This window comes from Castor canadensis, chromosome 7, assembly GCF_047511655.1.
Source record: "Castor canadensis chromosome 7, mCasCan1.hap1v2, whole genome shotgun sequence".
Classification (NCBI taxonomy): domain Eukaryota; kingdom Metazoa; phylum Chordata; class Mammalia; order Rodentia; family Castoridae; genus Castor; species Castor canadensis.
Window position 1 is genome coordinate 37107394 of NC_133392.1, and position 18826 is coordinate 37126219.

Consider the following 18826-nt stretch of genomic DNA (forward strand, 5'->3'; position numbering starts at 1 on the left):
TCCTCTGTGCTCTTCTTCATCTCTCACTCTCCCTAACTCCTGGCAACCATGAATCTATATATTTTTTTAGTGTACATTCATTTTGCAGAGGGGTTTCATTGTGATATTTTCATACATGCATATAATGTACTTTAGTTCACCCCCTATATTGCACTTTCTATCCCCTTTCTACTCTTACAAACAATTTTAAAGGGTTTCATTGTTCTGTTTTCACATTTAGAACTTTAATCATTATTGCTCGCCCCTCTCCTTTTGCCTTCCCCCTCCCACTCATTTCCCTCTCCAAATAGTTCCTGTTTTATACTCATGTCAGTGGTTTTGTTTGTTTGTTTGTTTTGATCTAGATTCCACATATGAGAAAGAATATGAAATATTTGTCTTTTTCGGTTTGGCTTATTTTGCTTAACATGATCTTCAGTTCCATCCATTTTCCTGCCAGTGACATCATTTTATTCTTCTTTATGGCTGAATAATACTCCATTGAGTATATACACCACATTTTCTTTAGGGGTATTTTGGCTGATTTCCATAGTTTGGCTTTTGTGGATAGTGTTGCTATAAACACGGGTGTACAGGTGCCTTTATTGTATGCCCACCTATATTCCTTTGGATATATGCCCAAGAGTAGTATAACAGGATCATGTGGTAGTTCTATTTTTAGTTTCTTGAGGAGCCTCCATACTGACTTCCATAGTAGATACACTAATTTACATTCCCATTAACATCCCCTGCATTCTCGCCAGCATTTGATGTTGTTTGTTTTCTGAAGATAGCCATTCTAACTGTGTGGTTTTGATTTACATTTCCTTTATGGCTAAAAATGGTGAACATGTCTTCATGTATTATTTGGCCATTTTTACATCTTTTGGGAACTTGCTGTTCAGTTTATTTGCCCGTTTATTAATTGAGTTATTTGTTCCCTGTTATTTAATTTTTTGCTATTTATATATTCTGGCTATCAATTCTTTATCTGATGAATAGCTGGCAAAGATTTTCTCTCATTCTATAGATTATCTCCTGATTCTGGTAATTTCCTTTGCTGTGCAGAAGCATTGTAATTTGATGCAATCCCATTTGTCAATTCTTACTCTTATTTCTTGAGTAACTGCAGTCCTATTCAGAAAATTATTGCTTATGTCTGTATCTTCAAATGTTTTCCCTGTGTTTTCTTACAGTAGTTTCAAAGTTTCATTTCTTACATTAAGACCTTTTGAATTAGTTTTTGTACAGTATGAGAGCTCTATCGACCTAGTTTTAGTCTTCTACAAGTGTATATTCAGTTTCCTAACAACATTTGTTGAAGAGGCTGTCTTTTTTCTAATGTATATTTTTAATGCCTTTGTCAAAAGTCACATGGCTGACCTGTTTTGGGCTTATTTCTCAATCTTCTATTCTATTCCATTCCACTGATCTGTGTGTGTATTTTGTGCCAGTACCATGCTCATTTTGTTACTATGGCTACAGTATAATTTGAAGTCCAGTATTGTCATACCTCCAGCATTTCTCTTTTTGCTCAGGATTGCTTTGACTATTTGGGGTCTTTTGTGCTTCATCTGAATTTTAGGATTGGTTTTTCTATTTCTGTGAAGAATGACACTGAAATTTTGATGGAGATTATATTGAATCTTTAGATTGCTTTCAGTAGTATAACCATTTTCACAGTATTAATTCTGCTGATCCATGAACATGGGAGGTCTTTCCATCTTCTAGGGTCTTCTTCAATTTCTTTCTTCAAAGTAGAGATCTTTTAACTCCTTTGTTAGGCTTATTCCTCAGTATTTAATTTCTTTTGCATCTATTGTGAATGGATTTTTTCCCCCTGATTTCTTTCTCAGCCTGTTCATTACTGGTGTACAGAAAAGCTACTGATTTTTGTATGATGTTGATTTCATATCCTGATATGTTGTTAAAAGTGTTTATCAGATCTCAGAGTTTTTTCAGAAGAGTCTTTAGGGTCTTTTAGACTCGGATTGTATCATCTGAAAATAGGGCTAATTTGACTTCTTCCTTTCCTATTTGTATCCCTTTTTATTTCTTTCTCTTGCCCTATTGCTCTGGCTAAGAATTCAAGTACTATATTGAATAAGAGTGCTTGAATATTGAATATCTCTTTTCTGACTTTTTGAAATGGTTTCAGTTTTTCCTCATTTAGTCTGATGTTAGCTATAGAATTGTTGGATATAGCCTTTACTATGTTGAGGTATATTCTTTCTAGTTCTAGTATCCTTGAGCTTTTATCATATAGGGGCGTTGAATTTTGTCAAAGGTTTTTTTCTGTATCTATTGAGCTGATGATGTGATTTTTTTCCTTTATTCTGTTTATATGCTGTGTTATGTTTATTGAGTTGTGTATGTTGACCATCCTTCCAAACATCCCTGGAGTGAAACCAACTTGATCTTTTTAATGTGTTGTTGAATTTGGTTTGCAAGTATTTTATTGAAAAAATTTGCATATTCATCAAGGAAATGTGTCTATAATATTCTTTTTTTGTTGTGTCATTATCTGGTTTTGGTATCAAAGTAATTAATACTGACTTCATAGAATGAGTTTAGTAGCATTCCTTCCATCTCTATTTTATGGAATAGTCTGGGGGAGCATTGGTGTTAATTCTTTTTTAAAGGTCTGCTAGAATTCAATGAATCCATCTGGTCCTGGGATTTTCTTTGTTGGGAGGCTGTTACTGCTTTGATTTCATTACTTACTATAAATATGTTTGGGTGGTTTCTATCCTCTTGGTTCAATTTTGGTAGGCCATCTGCACCTAGAAATTTATCTGTTTCTTGTAGATTTTCTGGTTTATTAGAATATAGCTTTTTTTTATTCATATGTGCATACAATGCTTGGGTCATTTCTCCCCCCTGCCCCCACCCCCTCCCTTACCACCTACCCTGCCCCCTCCAACTCCCCCCCACCACCTTGATACCCGGCAGAAACCATTTTGCCCTTATCTCTAATTTTGGTGAAGAGAGAGCATAAGCAATAATAGGAAGGAACAAGGGTTTTTGCTGGTTGAGATAAGGATAGCTATACAGGGAGGTGACTCACATTAATTTCCTGTGCATGTGTGTTACCTTCTAGGTTAATTCTTCTTGACCTAACCTTTTCTCTAGTTCCTGGTCCCCTTCTCCTATTGGCCTCAGTTGCTTTAAGGTATCTGCTTTAGTTTCTCTGCGTTAAGGGCAACAAATGCTAGCTAATTTTTTAGGTGTCTTACCTATCCTCATATCTCCCTTGTGTGCTCTCACTTTTACCTTGTGATCAAAGTCCAATCCCCTTGTTGTGTTTGCCCTTGATCTAATGTCCACATATGAGGGAGAACATACGATTTTTGGTCTTTTGGGCCAGGCTAACCTCACTCAGAATGATGTTCTCCAATTCCATCCATTTACCAGCGAATGATAACATTTCGTTCTTCTTCATGGCTGCATAAAATTCCATTGTGTATCGATACCACATTTTCTTGATCCATTCATCAGTAGTGGGGCATCTTGGCTGTTTCCATAACTTGGCTATTGTGAGTAGTGCTGCAATAAACATGGGTGTGCAGGTGCCTCTGGAGTAACCTGTGTCACAGTCTTTTGGGTATATCCCCAAGAGTGGTATTGCTGGATCAAATGGTAGATCAATGTCTAGCTTTTTAAGTAGCCTCCAAATTTTTTTCCAGAATGGTTGTACTAGTTTACATTCCCACCAACAGTGTAAGAGGGTTCCTTTTTCCCCCGCATCCTCACCAACACCTGTTGTTGGTGGTGTTGTTAACGATGGCTATTCTAACAGGGATGAGGTGGAATCTTAGTGTGGTTTTAATTTGCATTTCCTTTATTGCTAGAGATGGTGAACATTTTTTTCATGTGTTTTTTGGCCATTTGAATTTCTTTTTTTGAGAAAGTTCTGTTGAGTTCATTTGCCCATTTCTTTATTGGTTCATTAGTTTTGGAGAATTTAGTTTTTTAAGTTTCCTGTATATTCTGGCTATCAGTCCTTTGTCTGATGTGTAGCTGGCAAATATTTTCTCCCACTCTGTGGGTGTTCTCTTCAGTTTAGAGACCATTTCTTTTGATGAGAAGAAGCTTTTTAGTTTTATGAAGTCCCATTTATCTATGGTATCTCTTAGTTGCTGTGCTGCTGGAGTTCCATTGAGAAAATTCTTACCTATACCTACTAATTCCAGAGTATTTCCTACTCCTGTATCAACTTTAGAGTTTGTGGTCTGATATTAAGATCCTTGATCCATTTTGAGTTAATATTGGTATAGGGTGATATACATGGATCTAGTTTCAGTTTTTTGCAGACTGCTAACCAGTTTTCCCAGCAATTTTTGTTGAAGAGGCTGCTTTTTCTCCATCCTATATTTTTAGCGCTTTTGTCAAAGACAAGTTGGTTAGGGTTGTGTGGCTTCGTATCTGGGTCCTCTATTCTGTTCCACTGGTCTTCATGTCTGTTTTTGTGCCAGTACCATGCTGTTTTTATTGTTATTGCTTTGTAATATAGTTTGAAGTCAGGTATCGTGATACCTGCAGCGTTGTTCTTTTGACTGAGTATTGCCTTGGCTATTCATGGCCTCTTGTGTTTCCATATAAATTTAACAGTAGATTTTTCAATCTCTTTAATGTATGTCTTTGGAATTTTGATGGGAATTGCATTAAACATGTAGATTACTTTTGGGAGTATAGACATTTTTACTATGTTGATTCTACCAATCCATGAGCATGGGAGATCTCTCCACTTTCTATAGTCCTCCTCAATCTCTTTCTTGAGAAGTTTATAGTTTTCCTTGTAAAGGTTGTTCACATCCTTTATTAGGTTTGCACCTAGGTATTTGATTTTTTTTGAAGCTATTGTAAATGGAATTGTTTTCATATATTCTTTCTCAGTTTGTTCATTATTAGTGTATAGAAATGCTAATGATTTTTCTATGTTGATTTTATATCCTGCTACCTTGCTATAGCTATTGATGGTGTCTAGGAGCTTCTGAGTAACTTTGGGTCTTTAAGGTATAGGATCATATCGTCTGCAAATAGGGATATTTTGACAGTTTCTTTACCTATTTGTATTCCTTTTATTCCTTCTTGCCTAATTGCTCTGGCTAGGAATTCCAGTACTATGTTGAATAGGAGTGGAGATAGGATAGTGGGCATCCTTGTCTAGTTCCTGGTATTAGAGGGTATGGTTTCAGTTTTTCTCCATTAAGTATAATGCTGGCTGTAAGTTTGTCATATATAGCTTATGTAATGTCGAGGTACTTTCCTTCTATTCCTAGTTTTCTTAGAGTTTTTATTATGAAATGGTGTTGGATCTTATCACCGGCTTTTTCTGCATCTATTGAGATGATCAAGTGGTTTTTGTCTTTGCTTCTGTTAATGTGGTTTATTACGTTTATTGATTTTTGTATGTTGAACCACCCCTGCATTCCTGGGATGAAGCCTACTTGGTCATGGTGAATAATCTTTTTGATGTGTTGTTGAATTCGGTTTGCCATTATTTCATTGAGGATTTTTGCATCAATGTTCATTAAGGAGATTGGCCTATAGTTCTCATTTTTGGAGGTGTCTTTGCCTGGTTTTGGGATAAGTGTAATAGTGGCTTCATAAAATGTGTTAGGCAGTTTTCCTTCCCTTTCTATTTCGTGGAACAGTTTAAGGAGGGTTGGTATCAGTTCTTCTTTAAAGGTCTGATAGAATTCATCAGAGAATCCATCAGGTCCTGGACTTTTCTTTCTGGGGAGACTGTTGATTGCTGCTTCAAATTCATTTTGTGTTACAGATCTATTCAGGTGATTAATATCCTCTTGGTTCAGTTTTGGATGATCATATGTATCTAGAAATCTGTCAATTTCTTTAAGATTTTCAAATTTATTTGAATTTAGATTCTCGAAGTAGTCTCTGATGATTTCCTGGGGTCTGTCAATCTTGTTTATTTTTTCAAAGAACCAACTTTTTATTTCATTAATTCTTTGTATGGTTTTTTTGGTTTCTATTTCGTTGATTTCAGCTCTTATTTTTTTTATTTCTCTCTTTCTATTTGTTTTGGATTTCCTTGTTCTTGTTTTTCTAGGAGTTTGAGATGTATCATTAGGTCATTGATTTGGGATCTTTCAATCTTTTTAATATATGCACTCATGGCTATAAACTTTCCTCTCAGGACTGCCTTTGCTGTGTCCCATAGGTTCTGGTAGGTTGTATTTTCATTTTCATTGACTTCCAGGAACTTTTAAATTTCCTCTTTTATTTCATCAGTGACCCATTGTTCATTAAGTAATGAGTTATTCAGTTTCCAACTGTTTGCAAGTTTTTTGTCTTTACTTTTGTTGTTGAGTTCTAGTTTTATTGCATTGTGATCAGATAATATGCATGGTATAATTTCTTTTTTCTTATATTTGCTGAGGCTTGCTTTGTGCCCTAGGATATGATCTATTTTGGAGAAGGTTCCATAGGCTGCTGAGAAGAATGTATATTGTGTAGAAGTTGGATGAGATGTTCTGTAGACATCAAATAGGTCCATTTGATCTATTGTATATTTTAGATCTTGAATTTCTTTATTGATTTTTTGTTTGGATGACCTATCTATTGATGATAATGGAATGTTAAAGTCTCCCACAACCACTGTGTTGGAGTTAATATGTGCTTTTAGGTCTTTCAGGGTATGTTTGATGAAATTGGGTGTGTTGACATTGGGTGCATATAGGTTGATAATTGTTATTTCCTTTTGGTCTATTTGCCCTTTTATTAGTATGGAATGTCCTTCTTTATCTCATTTGATCAATGTAGGTTTGAAATCTACTTTGTCAGAGATAAGTATTGCTACTCCTGCCTGTTTTCGGGGGCCATTGGCTTGGTAAATCTTCTAGCCTTTCATCCTAAGCTTATGCTTATTTCTGTCGGTGAGATGGGTCTCTTGTAAGCAACAAATTGTTGGATCTTCCTTTTTAATCCATATCGTCAAGTGGTGCCTTTTGATGGGTGAATTAAGTCCGTTAATATTAAGTGTTAGTACTGATAGGTATGTGGTGATTCCTGTCATTTAGTAGTCTTAGTTGTTTGAAGGTTTGATTGTGTATACCTAAGTTGAGGTTACTCTCTACTTTCTTGCTTTTTCTTTTCCTGTAGTTTGGTGCTGCCTATCCTTTCATGATTATGTTGGGTTTCACTTTCTGTGTGCAGAATCCCTTGAAGAATCTTTTGTAGTGGTGGCTTTGTGGTCACATACTGTTTTAGTTTCTGCTTATCATGGAAGACTTTTATTGCTCCATCTATTTTGAATGATAGCTTTGCTGGGTAGAGTATCCTGGCGTTGAAGTTATTTTCATTCAGTCCCCAGAAGATCTCTCCCCAAGCTCTTCTTGCTTTTAATGTTTCTGTTGAGAAGTCTGCTGTGATTTTGATGGGTTTACCTTTGTATGTTATTTGTTTTTTCTCTCTTACAGCCTTCAATATTCCTTTCCCTAGTTTCTGAACTTGTTGTTTTAATGATGATATGTCCTGGGGTAGTTCTATTTTGATCTGGTCTGTTTGGTGTTCTGGAGGCCTCTTGCATCTGTATGGGAATATCTTTCTCTAGATTTGGGAAATTTTCTGTTATTATTTTGTTGACTATGTTATACATTCCCTTCATTTGCACTACTTCTCCTTCTTCATTGCCTATGATTCTCAGGTTTGGTCTTTTGATGGAGCCTGTGAGTTCTTGCATTTTGTTTTCCACAGGTCTTGTGTTGTTTAACTAATAGTTCTTCAGTTTTTCCTTTAATTACCATTTCATCTTTGAGTTCTGAGATTCTGTCTTCTGTTTGTTCTATTCTGCTGGATTGGCCTTCTGTTTTATTTTGCAGTTCTGTTTCGTTCTTTTTTCTGAGGTTTTCCATATCCTGGGTTATTTCCTCTTTAATGTTGTCTATTTTTGTCCTGTGTTCATTTATCTCTTTATTAATTGCGTTTTCTGTTTCACTTTGGTGTTTGTACAGTGCTTCTATCGTTTCCTTTATTTTTTCTTTTGCTTTTTCAAATTCTCTATTTTTGGTGTCTTGGAATTTCTTGAGTGTCTCCTGTACATTTTGGTTGACTATATCCAGTATCATCTCTATAAAATTCTCATTTAGTACCTGTAGTATTTCTTCTTTTAGATTATTCTTGTGGGCTTCATTGGGTTCTTTGGCATAATTTATCTTCATTTTGTTGGAGTCTGGGTTGAGTATCTGTTTTCTTCATTTCCCTCTGGTTCCTATAGTAATTTTTTGCTGTGGGGAAACTGTTTTCCCTGTTTTTTCTGTCTTCCCATCATTGCCCTTGGTGTTGTTATTGTCCTTGTACTGTGTGCAGTTATGTATTTTCTGTCTTATAATAATAGCACTAGTGATATTTAGAATGGAAGGGTGAGAGGCGATGGAAAGCAAAGAAGTTAAAGGAAAAGGGAAAAAACAAACAAGTAGAAAAAAACAAAACAAAGAAACAAAGTTTCAAAGTTATAAACAGGGAGAGACAGTGTACTAATCAACTGTAAGCTGAAAAGGCGTTAGAGAGCATTGAAAATAAAAAATAAAAAAATATAAATAAATGAAAAAATATATATAGAAAAAAAATTTCCAAGATCAAATGCAATAAAGTTTCAGTCTTAATAATTTTGGTGTTCGTCCCTCAGCCTCCAATCCTGGACATGGTGCCTCAGATGTTGTTCTGTATTTGTGTCATCAAAGGGGAAAAATAAAATAAAACCACACAAAACAAAACAAAACAAAAAACCCCAGAAAGTGTCCCAAGTTCAAATGCAATACAGTTTCAGTAAGTTTTTCAGCATTCAGGCATAGTTCAGTTGTTGTCTCATCAAAGGTAGGGAGAGAGAAAAAAAAAAAAGAGTCTGGAGACAGTTCTGTGAATGGCTATCTTTGGCTGTGGCTTGCCTGCCCGCTGCTGTCAGCCTGCTGTTGCTGGAGGCTTTATTTATGCAGATCTCAGGGGTGAGCTTAGCACTCACCTGGCCCTGCAGGCTTTGTTTAGTCAGAGTTCCCCTGTGCTCCAGCTGCTGCTGCAAGCTTTCCCCTTTCCAAGTATACTGGGGGAGGTGACACTGCACCCACTTTCTCAGGGCTGTGTGTTTATTTACAGTTCACATGGGAAGTGGGTCTTCCCCCTTCTCCTGTGGAGTTTTCCTCCCACTGCTGCTTTCCCGCTCCTAGTTTTTGGGCATTTGCCGCCGCTCCTGCCTTCTCCAGCCTGGCTTGTTTATTTACAGTTCTGTGAAGGATTCCCCTACTCCCCTCTTCGGCACTCAGCGTGCCCCACCCTCTTTGCTATGTGTCTTTATTGTTCTTATTGTTTATTACTCAGTTTCTCTTTTTTATCCTGGGTGGGGGTCGGTCTGTCCAGGGGGCTATGCTGATCTGGCCCAGGGTTGTCTGTGGGAATACCACATACCGCTTAGCTCACCTTGTGGTCCATGTCTTCCCAAGGTGTCTGGGCGCCGGCATCTGGAGGCGGCTAGGGGGCCCTCCTGGTTTCTCCATTTAACGTGAAGTGGGGATGCTCTGCACAGGCTGGAGGTGTGGAGGGGTCAAAGTTTTGCCTCTTCTCAGTGGTTTTGCCTCCAAGGTGTATCTCCAGCGTCTCTCCAAGATTTTACTTTAGGAGGCACGCTTTCTGCTTCCTGCCTCTAGCCACCATCTTGGAATCCCCAGAACATAGCTTTTTGAAGTATTCTCTGAGGAGCCTCTAAAATTTCACTGTACTTATTGTGATACCCTCTTTTTCACCTCTAGTTTTGTTAACTTGAGTCTTCTCCCTTTTTCTTTTGGTTAATTTGGCTAAGGGTTTCTCAATCTTGTTTATCTTTTTTATGCGACCAACTCCGTTTCATTGATTCTTTGAATTGTTCTTTTGTTCTTCATTTTGTTAATTTCTGCCCCAATCTTTATCATTTTTTTCCAGCTGCTGCCTTTAGACTTGGCTTGATCTGATAAAATGCAAGATGTTATTTCAGTTTTCTTCTATTTTATAAGGTTTATGTCTTAAGATCTGTTTTGAGAAAGTTCTGTGGGCTGCTGAGAAGAATCTATATTTTGTAGCTTATGAGTGAAATATTCTAGAGATATCTATTAAATCCACTTGATCTGTAGTGTCATTTAATTCTGAAGGTTTTTTGATCCTTAATGACTTATCTTTCGGTGAAAGTGGAGTATTAAGGTCACCAAGCATTATAGTTTTGGGATCTATTCTTGCTTTTTTGTCTTGTAATGTTGTTTTATGAAATTTGATTCATGCATGTTCAATGTATATGTTATAATTGTTATATCATCTTGATGGGTTGTTCCCTTTTTCAATATGAAGTGACCTTTGTCTCGTTTGACTGATTTTGGTTTGGAGTCTGCTTTGTCAGGTGTAAGTATAGCCTATTCCTGCTTACTTTCAGACTCCATTTGCTTGGAAATCCTTTCACTTTAAGCCTAGTTCATCTTTGCCAGTGAGTTGTGCTTCTCATAGGCAAGAAATGGATGTGTCTTGTTCTTTAAATTCAATCCTAGTCTGTCTTTTGATTGGAAAATTGAGACTATTAACATTTAGAGTTATTATTGAAAGGTGTATAGTAATTCCTGCTATTTTGTTGTTTTTGTAGTGTTTAATTCTTCCCTTTTCATCATTTGCTTATGTACTCACCCCCCTGAGATTTATTATTCCCCTTATTTTCATGATTGTGTTTATTTTCATCTTCGGAATGAAGGATTCCTTTAAGTTTCTTCTGCAGTCCTGATTTTGTGGTCATGAATTCCTTTAGTTTTTGTTTATCATGGAAGATTTTTATTTCCTCTTCAATTGAAAAGGATAGCTTTATTGGATATAATAATGTAGGTTGGCAGTTATTTTCTTTCAAGACTTGAAATGCTTCATTCTGTGCCCTCTTTGCTTTTAAAGTTTCTGTTTTTGAAATCTGTCATTCTGACGGGTTTATATGTAACTTGGTGCTTCTGTCTGCAGCTTTCATATTTTGCTTATTTTTTTATACCTAATGTTTTATTTATTCTGTGTGGAAAGGTTCTTTTCTGGTCTTGTCTGCTTGGAGTCCTAAAAGCCATTTGTGTGTGGATGATCATCTCTTTCTCAAGGTTTGGGAGTTTTCTGCTATTACTATATCATATATTTTTGATGCTGCTAGCTTGCACCTCTTCTCCCTTTTACTATGTCCGTGATTTATAGGTTTTGTCTTTTAGTGGTTTCCCAGAGGTCTTACATGTTACCTTTGTACTTTTTAATTTTTTCCTTTATCTTTGTACAAATGTTCTAATACACCTACCTCCAATTTGATCCAATCTACTGAGAGGCTTTCACTTGAGATTTTTTTATTTGACTTATTAAGCTTTTCATTTCCAGAATTTCAATTTGTTTTATTTTTTAGGATTAAATTCTTCTTTGATATCCTGCATTGTATTCCTTGTTTCACTAAGCTGTTCATTTGTATTCTCTTGGAATTCACTCAGGCATTTATTTATATTTTCTTTAATTTCATCTATCATTCTTATAAGTTACTCTTTTGAGTTCTTTGTCTAATGATGGTGATATCATTAGTGTCCCCTGGTGTGGAGTTGTTGACTTTTGAAGGGGTCATGTTACCTTGCTTTTTCATATTTCTTGTGTTTCTGTGTTGGGAGGCCAAGTTGTTGGAAGTTTTAATCACTTAATAGTCTTTATGTTGAAGTATTATCAATGTTCAAACAGGTTTGAAGTGCTGTTTCTTATCCCTGGCCTTGGAGTTTGGCTCAGTAGTTAAGAATTCTTCCACATGCTCAGGGCATGGGCTTGATCCCCATCCTGCTCAGATCAAAGGAATCTCTTATAGAATGATCAATTTGCTTCCAATTAGTGGATGAATGTGAACTAACTTAAAAGGCAGTACAGCTAGTACAAATCATTTTTGGCAAAAAACCAAATAATGTTTAGTAGTACAGATGAAGGCTCCAGACTGGTCCAACTCCTCTTTCCTATTCTGTTTCTGAGCCAAACTTTCACAATGACATATGCCTGAATAATTGTGGATTGTATATCAGTGAAAGACTTTTTACATTAGGTTTCCGATAACTGGTATGGTTTTGCTACTGCTAAACCCTGTGCTCTCTTGTTATATATGGGAAATATCTGCTTATGTTCACTGGTGAACCAGAAAGGATCATAGTAATATAATATACAATAAGTATTGTTGAGCATTTACTTTGCTCAAGTTGTCAGACTGTTTTATAAAAGACCAGATAATAACTTTTGACTTTTTTGACAGTATTTTTTACTTTTCTGGCCATATGGTCTCTGTTATAGCTACAGAACCCGACTGCTATGGAGTGGAAGGTAGACATGCATAAACAAATGGATGTGGTTGTACTATAATAAAACTTTATTTATAAAAATAAGAAGCAGACCTTTGTGCCATAGTTTACTAACCTGTACCTAGTATGTATTAGTTACTATTCTAAGTGCTTTAAATGTATTATTTCATTTAGATTTCTTCAACCCAAAGAAGCAATTTCTTACATCTCTACATATGAGAAAACTGAGTCAAAGACACTAAATAACTTGCCTAGAAGGTAGTGGAGCTAAAACATAAACCTAAATAATCTGAATCCAAAGGCTGGCCTTTTCTACACTGGTATACTGCCCTTTGCTGCACCATAAGGTCTTTTTTCCCTTGTTGTATCATGCATATACCTGGATTTATTAACTTAGGATATTGTAGTTTGGCACCTATAATTTTTAGTATCTTTTAAAAGTAAAGAAGGTTATTCTTAACAGATAAGTTGATAATTATTCAAATGTATTTTTGCATACCTATAATTCTATCAAAAGAGAAACCTATCATAATGAAAATTGTTTATTTTTTGGTTGATAATGTCATTATTATTGACTTGATGTTTATATTCATATATAATTTAAAGTTAATACTTAAATTTACTTTAACATAAATTAATTTTTTCTTAGTTTGGATTTAGGTGGCGAGTAGAAAAAGAAGTAATTTCAGGAAAAGGTAATTCTTTCTTAAACATTTACTTCTTAATAGGATACAGCTTATTTTTGTATGGATAGTGAATTGAAGTCATTGGATAATATTTAGTCTAATAGCTTATTAGACTAAATATGTAGTTGGCAATTAGTGCTTTTTCTGTGCATCATTGTAATCTATTAAGTTGTTCTGAAAATTGTACATCTCTATATGGTATTATACTATAAAATTAGCTCTTTATAGAGTAATTACATTTTAAGTGTTAATATTTTTGAAAACTATATGCTGACATTTAGGAAATAATTTTAAACTTTGAAAATCTTCTAAAACTGAAACAAAGTTTACATTTTAAATGATTAAACATTTATGCTATCAGCATCTCCCATGAATTAAATATGCTGTGTCAGCTGTGAAAAGATACACAGTAAAACAAAATTAAACAGTAGGGATTTTTTTCTATAAATAATGAAGGATCATCCCTGACAGCACTTACAAAAGGAAGAAGAATACCTTTAAAGATACTTTTAACTTCTCTTAGGGTTACATTTTAGTTTTTGTTTTTACTTAAAATAATGAGAGATCTTGAAATGTCTATCATAATTTAAAATTTTTGTGCTTCTATCCAAATGAGATTTTCAGGCTAGTTCATAATGCTACCTTTTAAAAATTATGAACATTTCTAAATTCATATAAGAGAATATAAAACTAATTGGAAAGGGAAGAGCTAGCTGCTGTTGTGATTATCTTAAGTTACAATTTTTGTTTTGCTATTTAACAGCCATTACTAAACATATGCAGATTATAAAGTATTCATTTAGAGTGAGTTAAGACTGATTTACTGATTGGCCTTTTGAATGACAATGTTCTAAATTCATTTTGGTAGTTTCTTACCTTTTTATGAAAAGGATTTGCTGATTTCAGATTTGTTCCTTTTTGTTTAAATTACTTTGATACAAATTTTTTGTGTGTATATTGATAAAAGTTTGTTTTTTGTCTTTTCCTACCAAAGTAAGTAATTGTTGATGATTTCTTTTTTTCTTTTTCATTATCCTTGTGGATCATCAGTCCTAGTCCTGTTTTTGAGACTTTAATGTATGGTGAATATGGTGATGGGGTGTTAATACTAGCAACAGGTGATTCTAAAATTAAGGTTATCAGATTTGGTTACTTCACCTCAAATTGTAAAATTTTAAAATGTGTTCTTGATACCCATTTATGCTAGAACTGTAAATAGATGCTATTATGTTAATACTTAAAATGTTCATTTTAATACTATAATTAAATATTGAAAGGATTCACCCAGGTATGAAAGTATGCATTTCTTCTTTCAGGGTTTAGTGAGTACATTCAATATTCTCACTTTCCAAAGTGTAAGATTCCCAAATTGGAAGTCACTAAAATTTTATTTTGTGGCTGATTTTTTTTTATAACAGTTCAACTCTTTGATTTTATAATTCTCTATACTTTTGTGGAACATGCTGTTGTTTTGGTATTTTTTTTTATTATTTTTTTGCTGTACTGGAATTTGAACTCAGGGCATGTTGCATTTGCATTCTACTACTTGAGTCAAGTCTCTAGCCCTGGTCAGTTACTTTTTAATGTTGACTTTATATAGATAAGATTTTACATATCTTAGAAGTGAACTTCAAAGGTAATACTAGGTGATATAGATAAATACTATCAACTATCATAGCTAATAAGCCTTTCCTTTTTTGCAGGTCAATTTTTTTGTGGTAATAAATGTTGTGATATAAAAGAAGGCTTGAAGAGTTGGGAAGTTAATTTTGGTTACATTGAGCATGGTGAAAAGAGAAATGCACTTGTTAAATTAAGTAAGTTGACTTGGAATGTAAGACTTGATTTCTTTCAAGGATGTCTTTAATTTGGAATTTATAATATGCACTTAAAATATAATTTAAAAACTAACATACCTGGAAGTATTTTTAGGAAGCTCTCCAAGCTTCGTAAGATCTCAAAGAACTTTTGAACCTAAAATTTTTATATTAACAGTGTATTGACATTTCAATATAAACAGTTCTAATGTCAAATGTAAGCTGGAGTTACATATCTAAGAAGCAGAGTATGAGAAAAGGCAATGTAAAATCTTACGTTGTCTGATTATATAGCCATAATGTTGTGGCATGGATAATAAATTAATTTTCTCTTTTTGACAGTCATAGAGAAAAATTTTAGAAATGCATTATTGTTCTTGATATCAGTGTTAAAAGTTTAGGGATATACTCTAAAAGACAGCAGTGTCCTATAATATGCATGGTTTAGAATCTGTCATTTGACTATTAATTTCTTAAGTTAGTCTTCATGCGTCAGCTGCTTCTCTCCCCCGTCGTGTTAATAGCCTTCAGCTTTCTTGGTCCTAAGTAAATATGCCTTCAGAGTTTTCTACCCATTCCTGATAGAAGTCACCAGTTTACCCATATGCCATTGATACACTGATTTTTGAGTTCCTCCTGGAAGAGTTTGTCAGGAAAAGTGAGTCAATGTAGACTGAGATTAAGGCAAAAGAAGAAGCCACAGGGAACTATTTGAAAAGGTTTTTTCCATTTGAAAGTTCTTAGAGCACTTAAGAGGAAATGACTATACCCAACTTATTATGCACGTATTATTTAATTATATTATTGTATATTATTACTAAATATCTTTGATGTCTTAACATTAATGCTGCCTATGGAACACAACTGACAATTTATTAAAAGTAATGTTAAAATATTTCTATTCTTTAAGAATTTTGACATCATTTTTATTATATAGGTATATGTGTATTTTTTGAAGTGATGATTAGATTCTTCAGGTTATTTGTTTCCCCTTTATATTAAAAAAATAAGAGAATTTAGAGTAGAGTAACAGTATAGTTATCCAATTCAGCAATTCAATGGTCTGTTTGTTTTTTTAGGGTTATGCCAAGAATGTTCCCTTAAATTAAATTTTCATCACAGGTAATACTGTCTTCTAAAGTGCCATTTTTTATGTGTGTATGAAATGTCATTATGAAACCCATTATTTTGTATAATTAATCTTTAGTGGTTAGTAATCTTATCCTTAGTCATTTACCTACAGTGAGTGTCCAAATGTAGACTTGGGTAGTTGATGGCTGAATTGGTTGATTGCACAGAAAATCAGGCATTATTCTATTACCACATAAAGCAGGGGATTTGGAAGTTCACTGTTCCCTGTTTTAGCCAAGCAATTTTACGTGTGAAGGGCTCTGTGGGTGGTAGATGGATCTTAGAATTTTTAGTTTGGAGCAGATGTCCAAGCACCATAGTATTAGAAACTGTGTTGTGAAGCAGATTTCATAAAGTAGATCTTGTGATTCATTTAAATGAAGTTGGGAGTTTGTCTTTGTTGCAGAGGATTTGTACTCATTGCAAGTGCTAACATTGGGCCCATATGAACTTGAATGTAACTGCTGTATTGCCTGACATTGAAATCACTAGCTTTTAATCAGACCAGAGTATTGCTCTCAGCTCCTAGACTTACTAGGCTTCTTAGAAAAGCTGCTTAAGCCTTGGTAAGACTCAATTTTATCATCTGTAAAAATGGAGATACTGAGGGAATAATGAAAATGAAATTCACATAAAGTGTTGCCATATGGCATATGGTAAATCGAGTACAGGTCTTAACATTGAGGTTGTCAGACAAAAATCTGTGTAACTTGCCATTGTAGTGCTCAGGTTTCATGTCCTGAATAACAGTCGAAAGTCTTAACAGTGAGAATCTATAGCTCTATAAAATGTGTTCATAAGAATATTAATTTTACAATCAGCTTTGTTATAAATTGCCTATCTAGTGTTTTAACTATGAAAATAAATGTTAAATAATAAATTCTTAATTCTTAAAATTAGTAGGACTTTTTAGATTATCCCAGTAGCCTAAACCTTTATTTCCCCTTGCCAACATTGACACTAAGAAACTAGGGGATGTTTTTGACCTTGAATTTTGAGTTTCGTTTCAAGATTGAAATGATTGTGGTAAAAGAGCAAATACAGTTACTGCTATAAATAATTGTATTACAGCGTTTGGTATAGGTACCTTAATTTGGAAGTTCTGTTAAATAAGTTTTTTTAAACTCCTCTTTTGTCTCTCTGTCCTCTTTGCTGGTATCACCTTGGCCTCCTTAGTATTTCTTAGTATTTTTTTTTTCTTAAGCAAGTATATTGTTCAACTTCTTGCCAAGCATGGTACTGAGAAGCTTGAGATAAAGAGATAAAGCCACAGTAATAAGAGGATAAATTATAAATTGTCTAAAGTTGACATACAAGTTGATAACAAGCCTCTTCTTCCTTATTATATTCCTTTATTCTTAAGAAGAGAATTTTCTGTTTACTAGTGGTTTTGAGCTGTTACATCAGTTTTCTTCCTGCTTCTGTTTTTTCAGTGGAGGGATTGAAATTTATTTTTGTAATTCTCTTTTAAATGGATAAAGGATAAAATATAGAGAGGAAATTCTTTGTCTCAGAGTGTTTAGGCTTCATTATCTTAACAGAATTGTCTTAATATATTCACCTAAAATATGTACATAGTCATTTAAGGTTCCTTATTGTATAAATTACATTTAAAAATAAGTACTTTAAACTGATTTGATTTTTTTTTTTTTGCTCATCGGTTTTTATTTTTTGTAAGGTCATTTGAAAAAGTTAACTTTAATTTCATATTGTTTAAAATAAAGGAGAAAAGAAATAAAGTCAAAAAAAAGAAAGGCTAAAAAAGATTGTGAAGAGTCATCATATAAAAAATCTAGATTGTCTTCTACAGAAGAGGCCTCCAAGAAAAAAGATAAAGGTAAAAGAAACATAAAATATAACCTGCCATATCTCAAATACGGAATTTAATTGGTGAATGCATTTAAAATTTTTGCTTTATAGTTGAATGGAAACTGGTTGAGAATTTTGATATGAATTTATAGAGATTTGCAGGAGTTTTAAGAACAAGGGTTGGTTTTGATTCATTTTTGGCAGGTACTATAATACTGAATAATATTGCAAATAGCATTGTAATTCCTGATTTATTCAAGACTTGTTACCTTGGGAAAGAGACTGAATTTGTTTACTTTTCCTGTGTATGTTGGGGTAACGTGAATACCTGCCTTCATACTAGCTCATTGAAGAGAATCAAATAAGAGTGTGAAGATACTTTGTTTTTACAGTCTATAATTCAGCATAAAATTTTAATGCTATGATTTTTATTATAATGATCTGTGTGATTTTTCTCACTAACTCTATGTCCTCAGAACCTACAGGGTGCTGTGCAAATATACTTAACAAATATCAAATTCAACTACTTACGTTTCCTTAGCAGTTCTTAAGTTCTCTAAGCCTGTTTCTTCATGTGTAAAAGACATAATGATAGTACCCACCTCATAGGATTATGCAGAAGTTGAAATGAGATAATTCATTAAGCAGTTTGCATAGCACTGGCACATAATTAGCTACTATGAATGTTGTTTCTAGTAGCTTATTCAACCCATAATAAGGTAGAATCAAATTGGCTGTAACAGTGAGTCAGAATGCTAAATCAAATTAGATATATTGTTAACATATATTTGGACAGGAGAGGGCTCCCTTGCTCCAGCTACGAATATAATTAGCTGAGTTGCATTTTTACATGCATTTTTTTTCTTCTTGTGTATCATGATATATTCATTATGTTAGTGGATTTAAAATACTCAAATATATATTATCACAAAGTTTTAGACTTGATAAAATTAATAGATAGAAGATACTGTTATTCTCTTGTTTATTGAGAGTTGGTATTTGAAACAATGCCTGTTTGTCTCTCTTAATCATTTCCCAACCCTAAAGTAAAATTTAACTAATGAATGTGAAAATGTCACTTGAGTTT

The 18826-nt window shown here is 34.1% G+C and overlaps 1 protein-coding gene across 4 annotated transcripts in view; it reads left to right on the top strand.

Annotated features, from left to right (window-relative positions):
• LOC109689969 (protein FRA10AC1 homolog) overlaps positions 1-18826 on the top strand; it is a 40723-nt gene that overhangs the window by 13488 nt on the left and 8409 nt on the right. For all 4 annotated transcript variants that reach the window (XM_074078745.1, XM_074078748.1, XM_074078747.1 and 1 more), the window contains 4 exons: positions 12946-12991; positions 14686-14799; positions 15879-15921; positions 17655-17767. In XM_074078745.1, coding sequence (XP_073934846.1) covers positions 12946-12991; positions 14686-14799; positions 15879-15921; positions 17655-17767 — 316 coding nt within the window. The remainder of the gene's footprint in view (positions 1-12945; positions 12992-14685; positions 14800-15878; positions 15922-17654; positions 17768-18826) is intronic.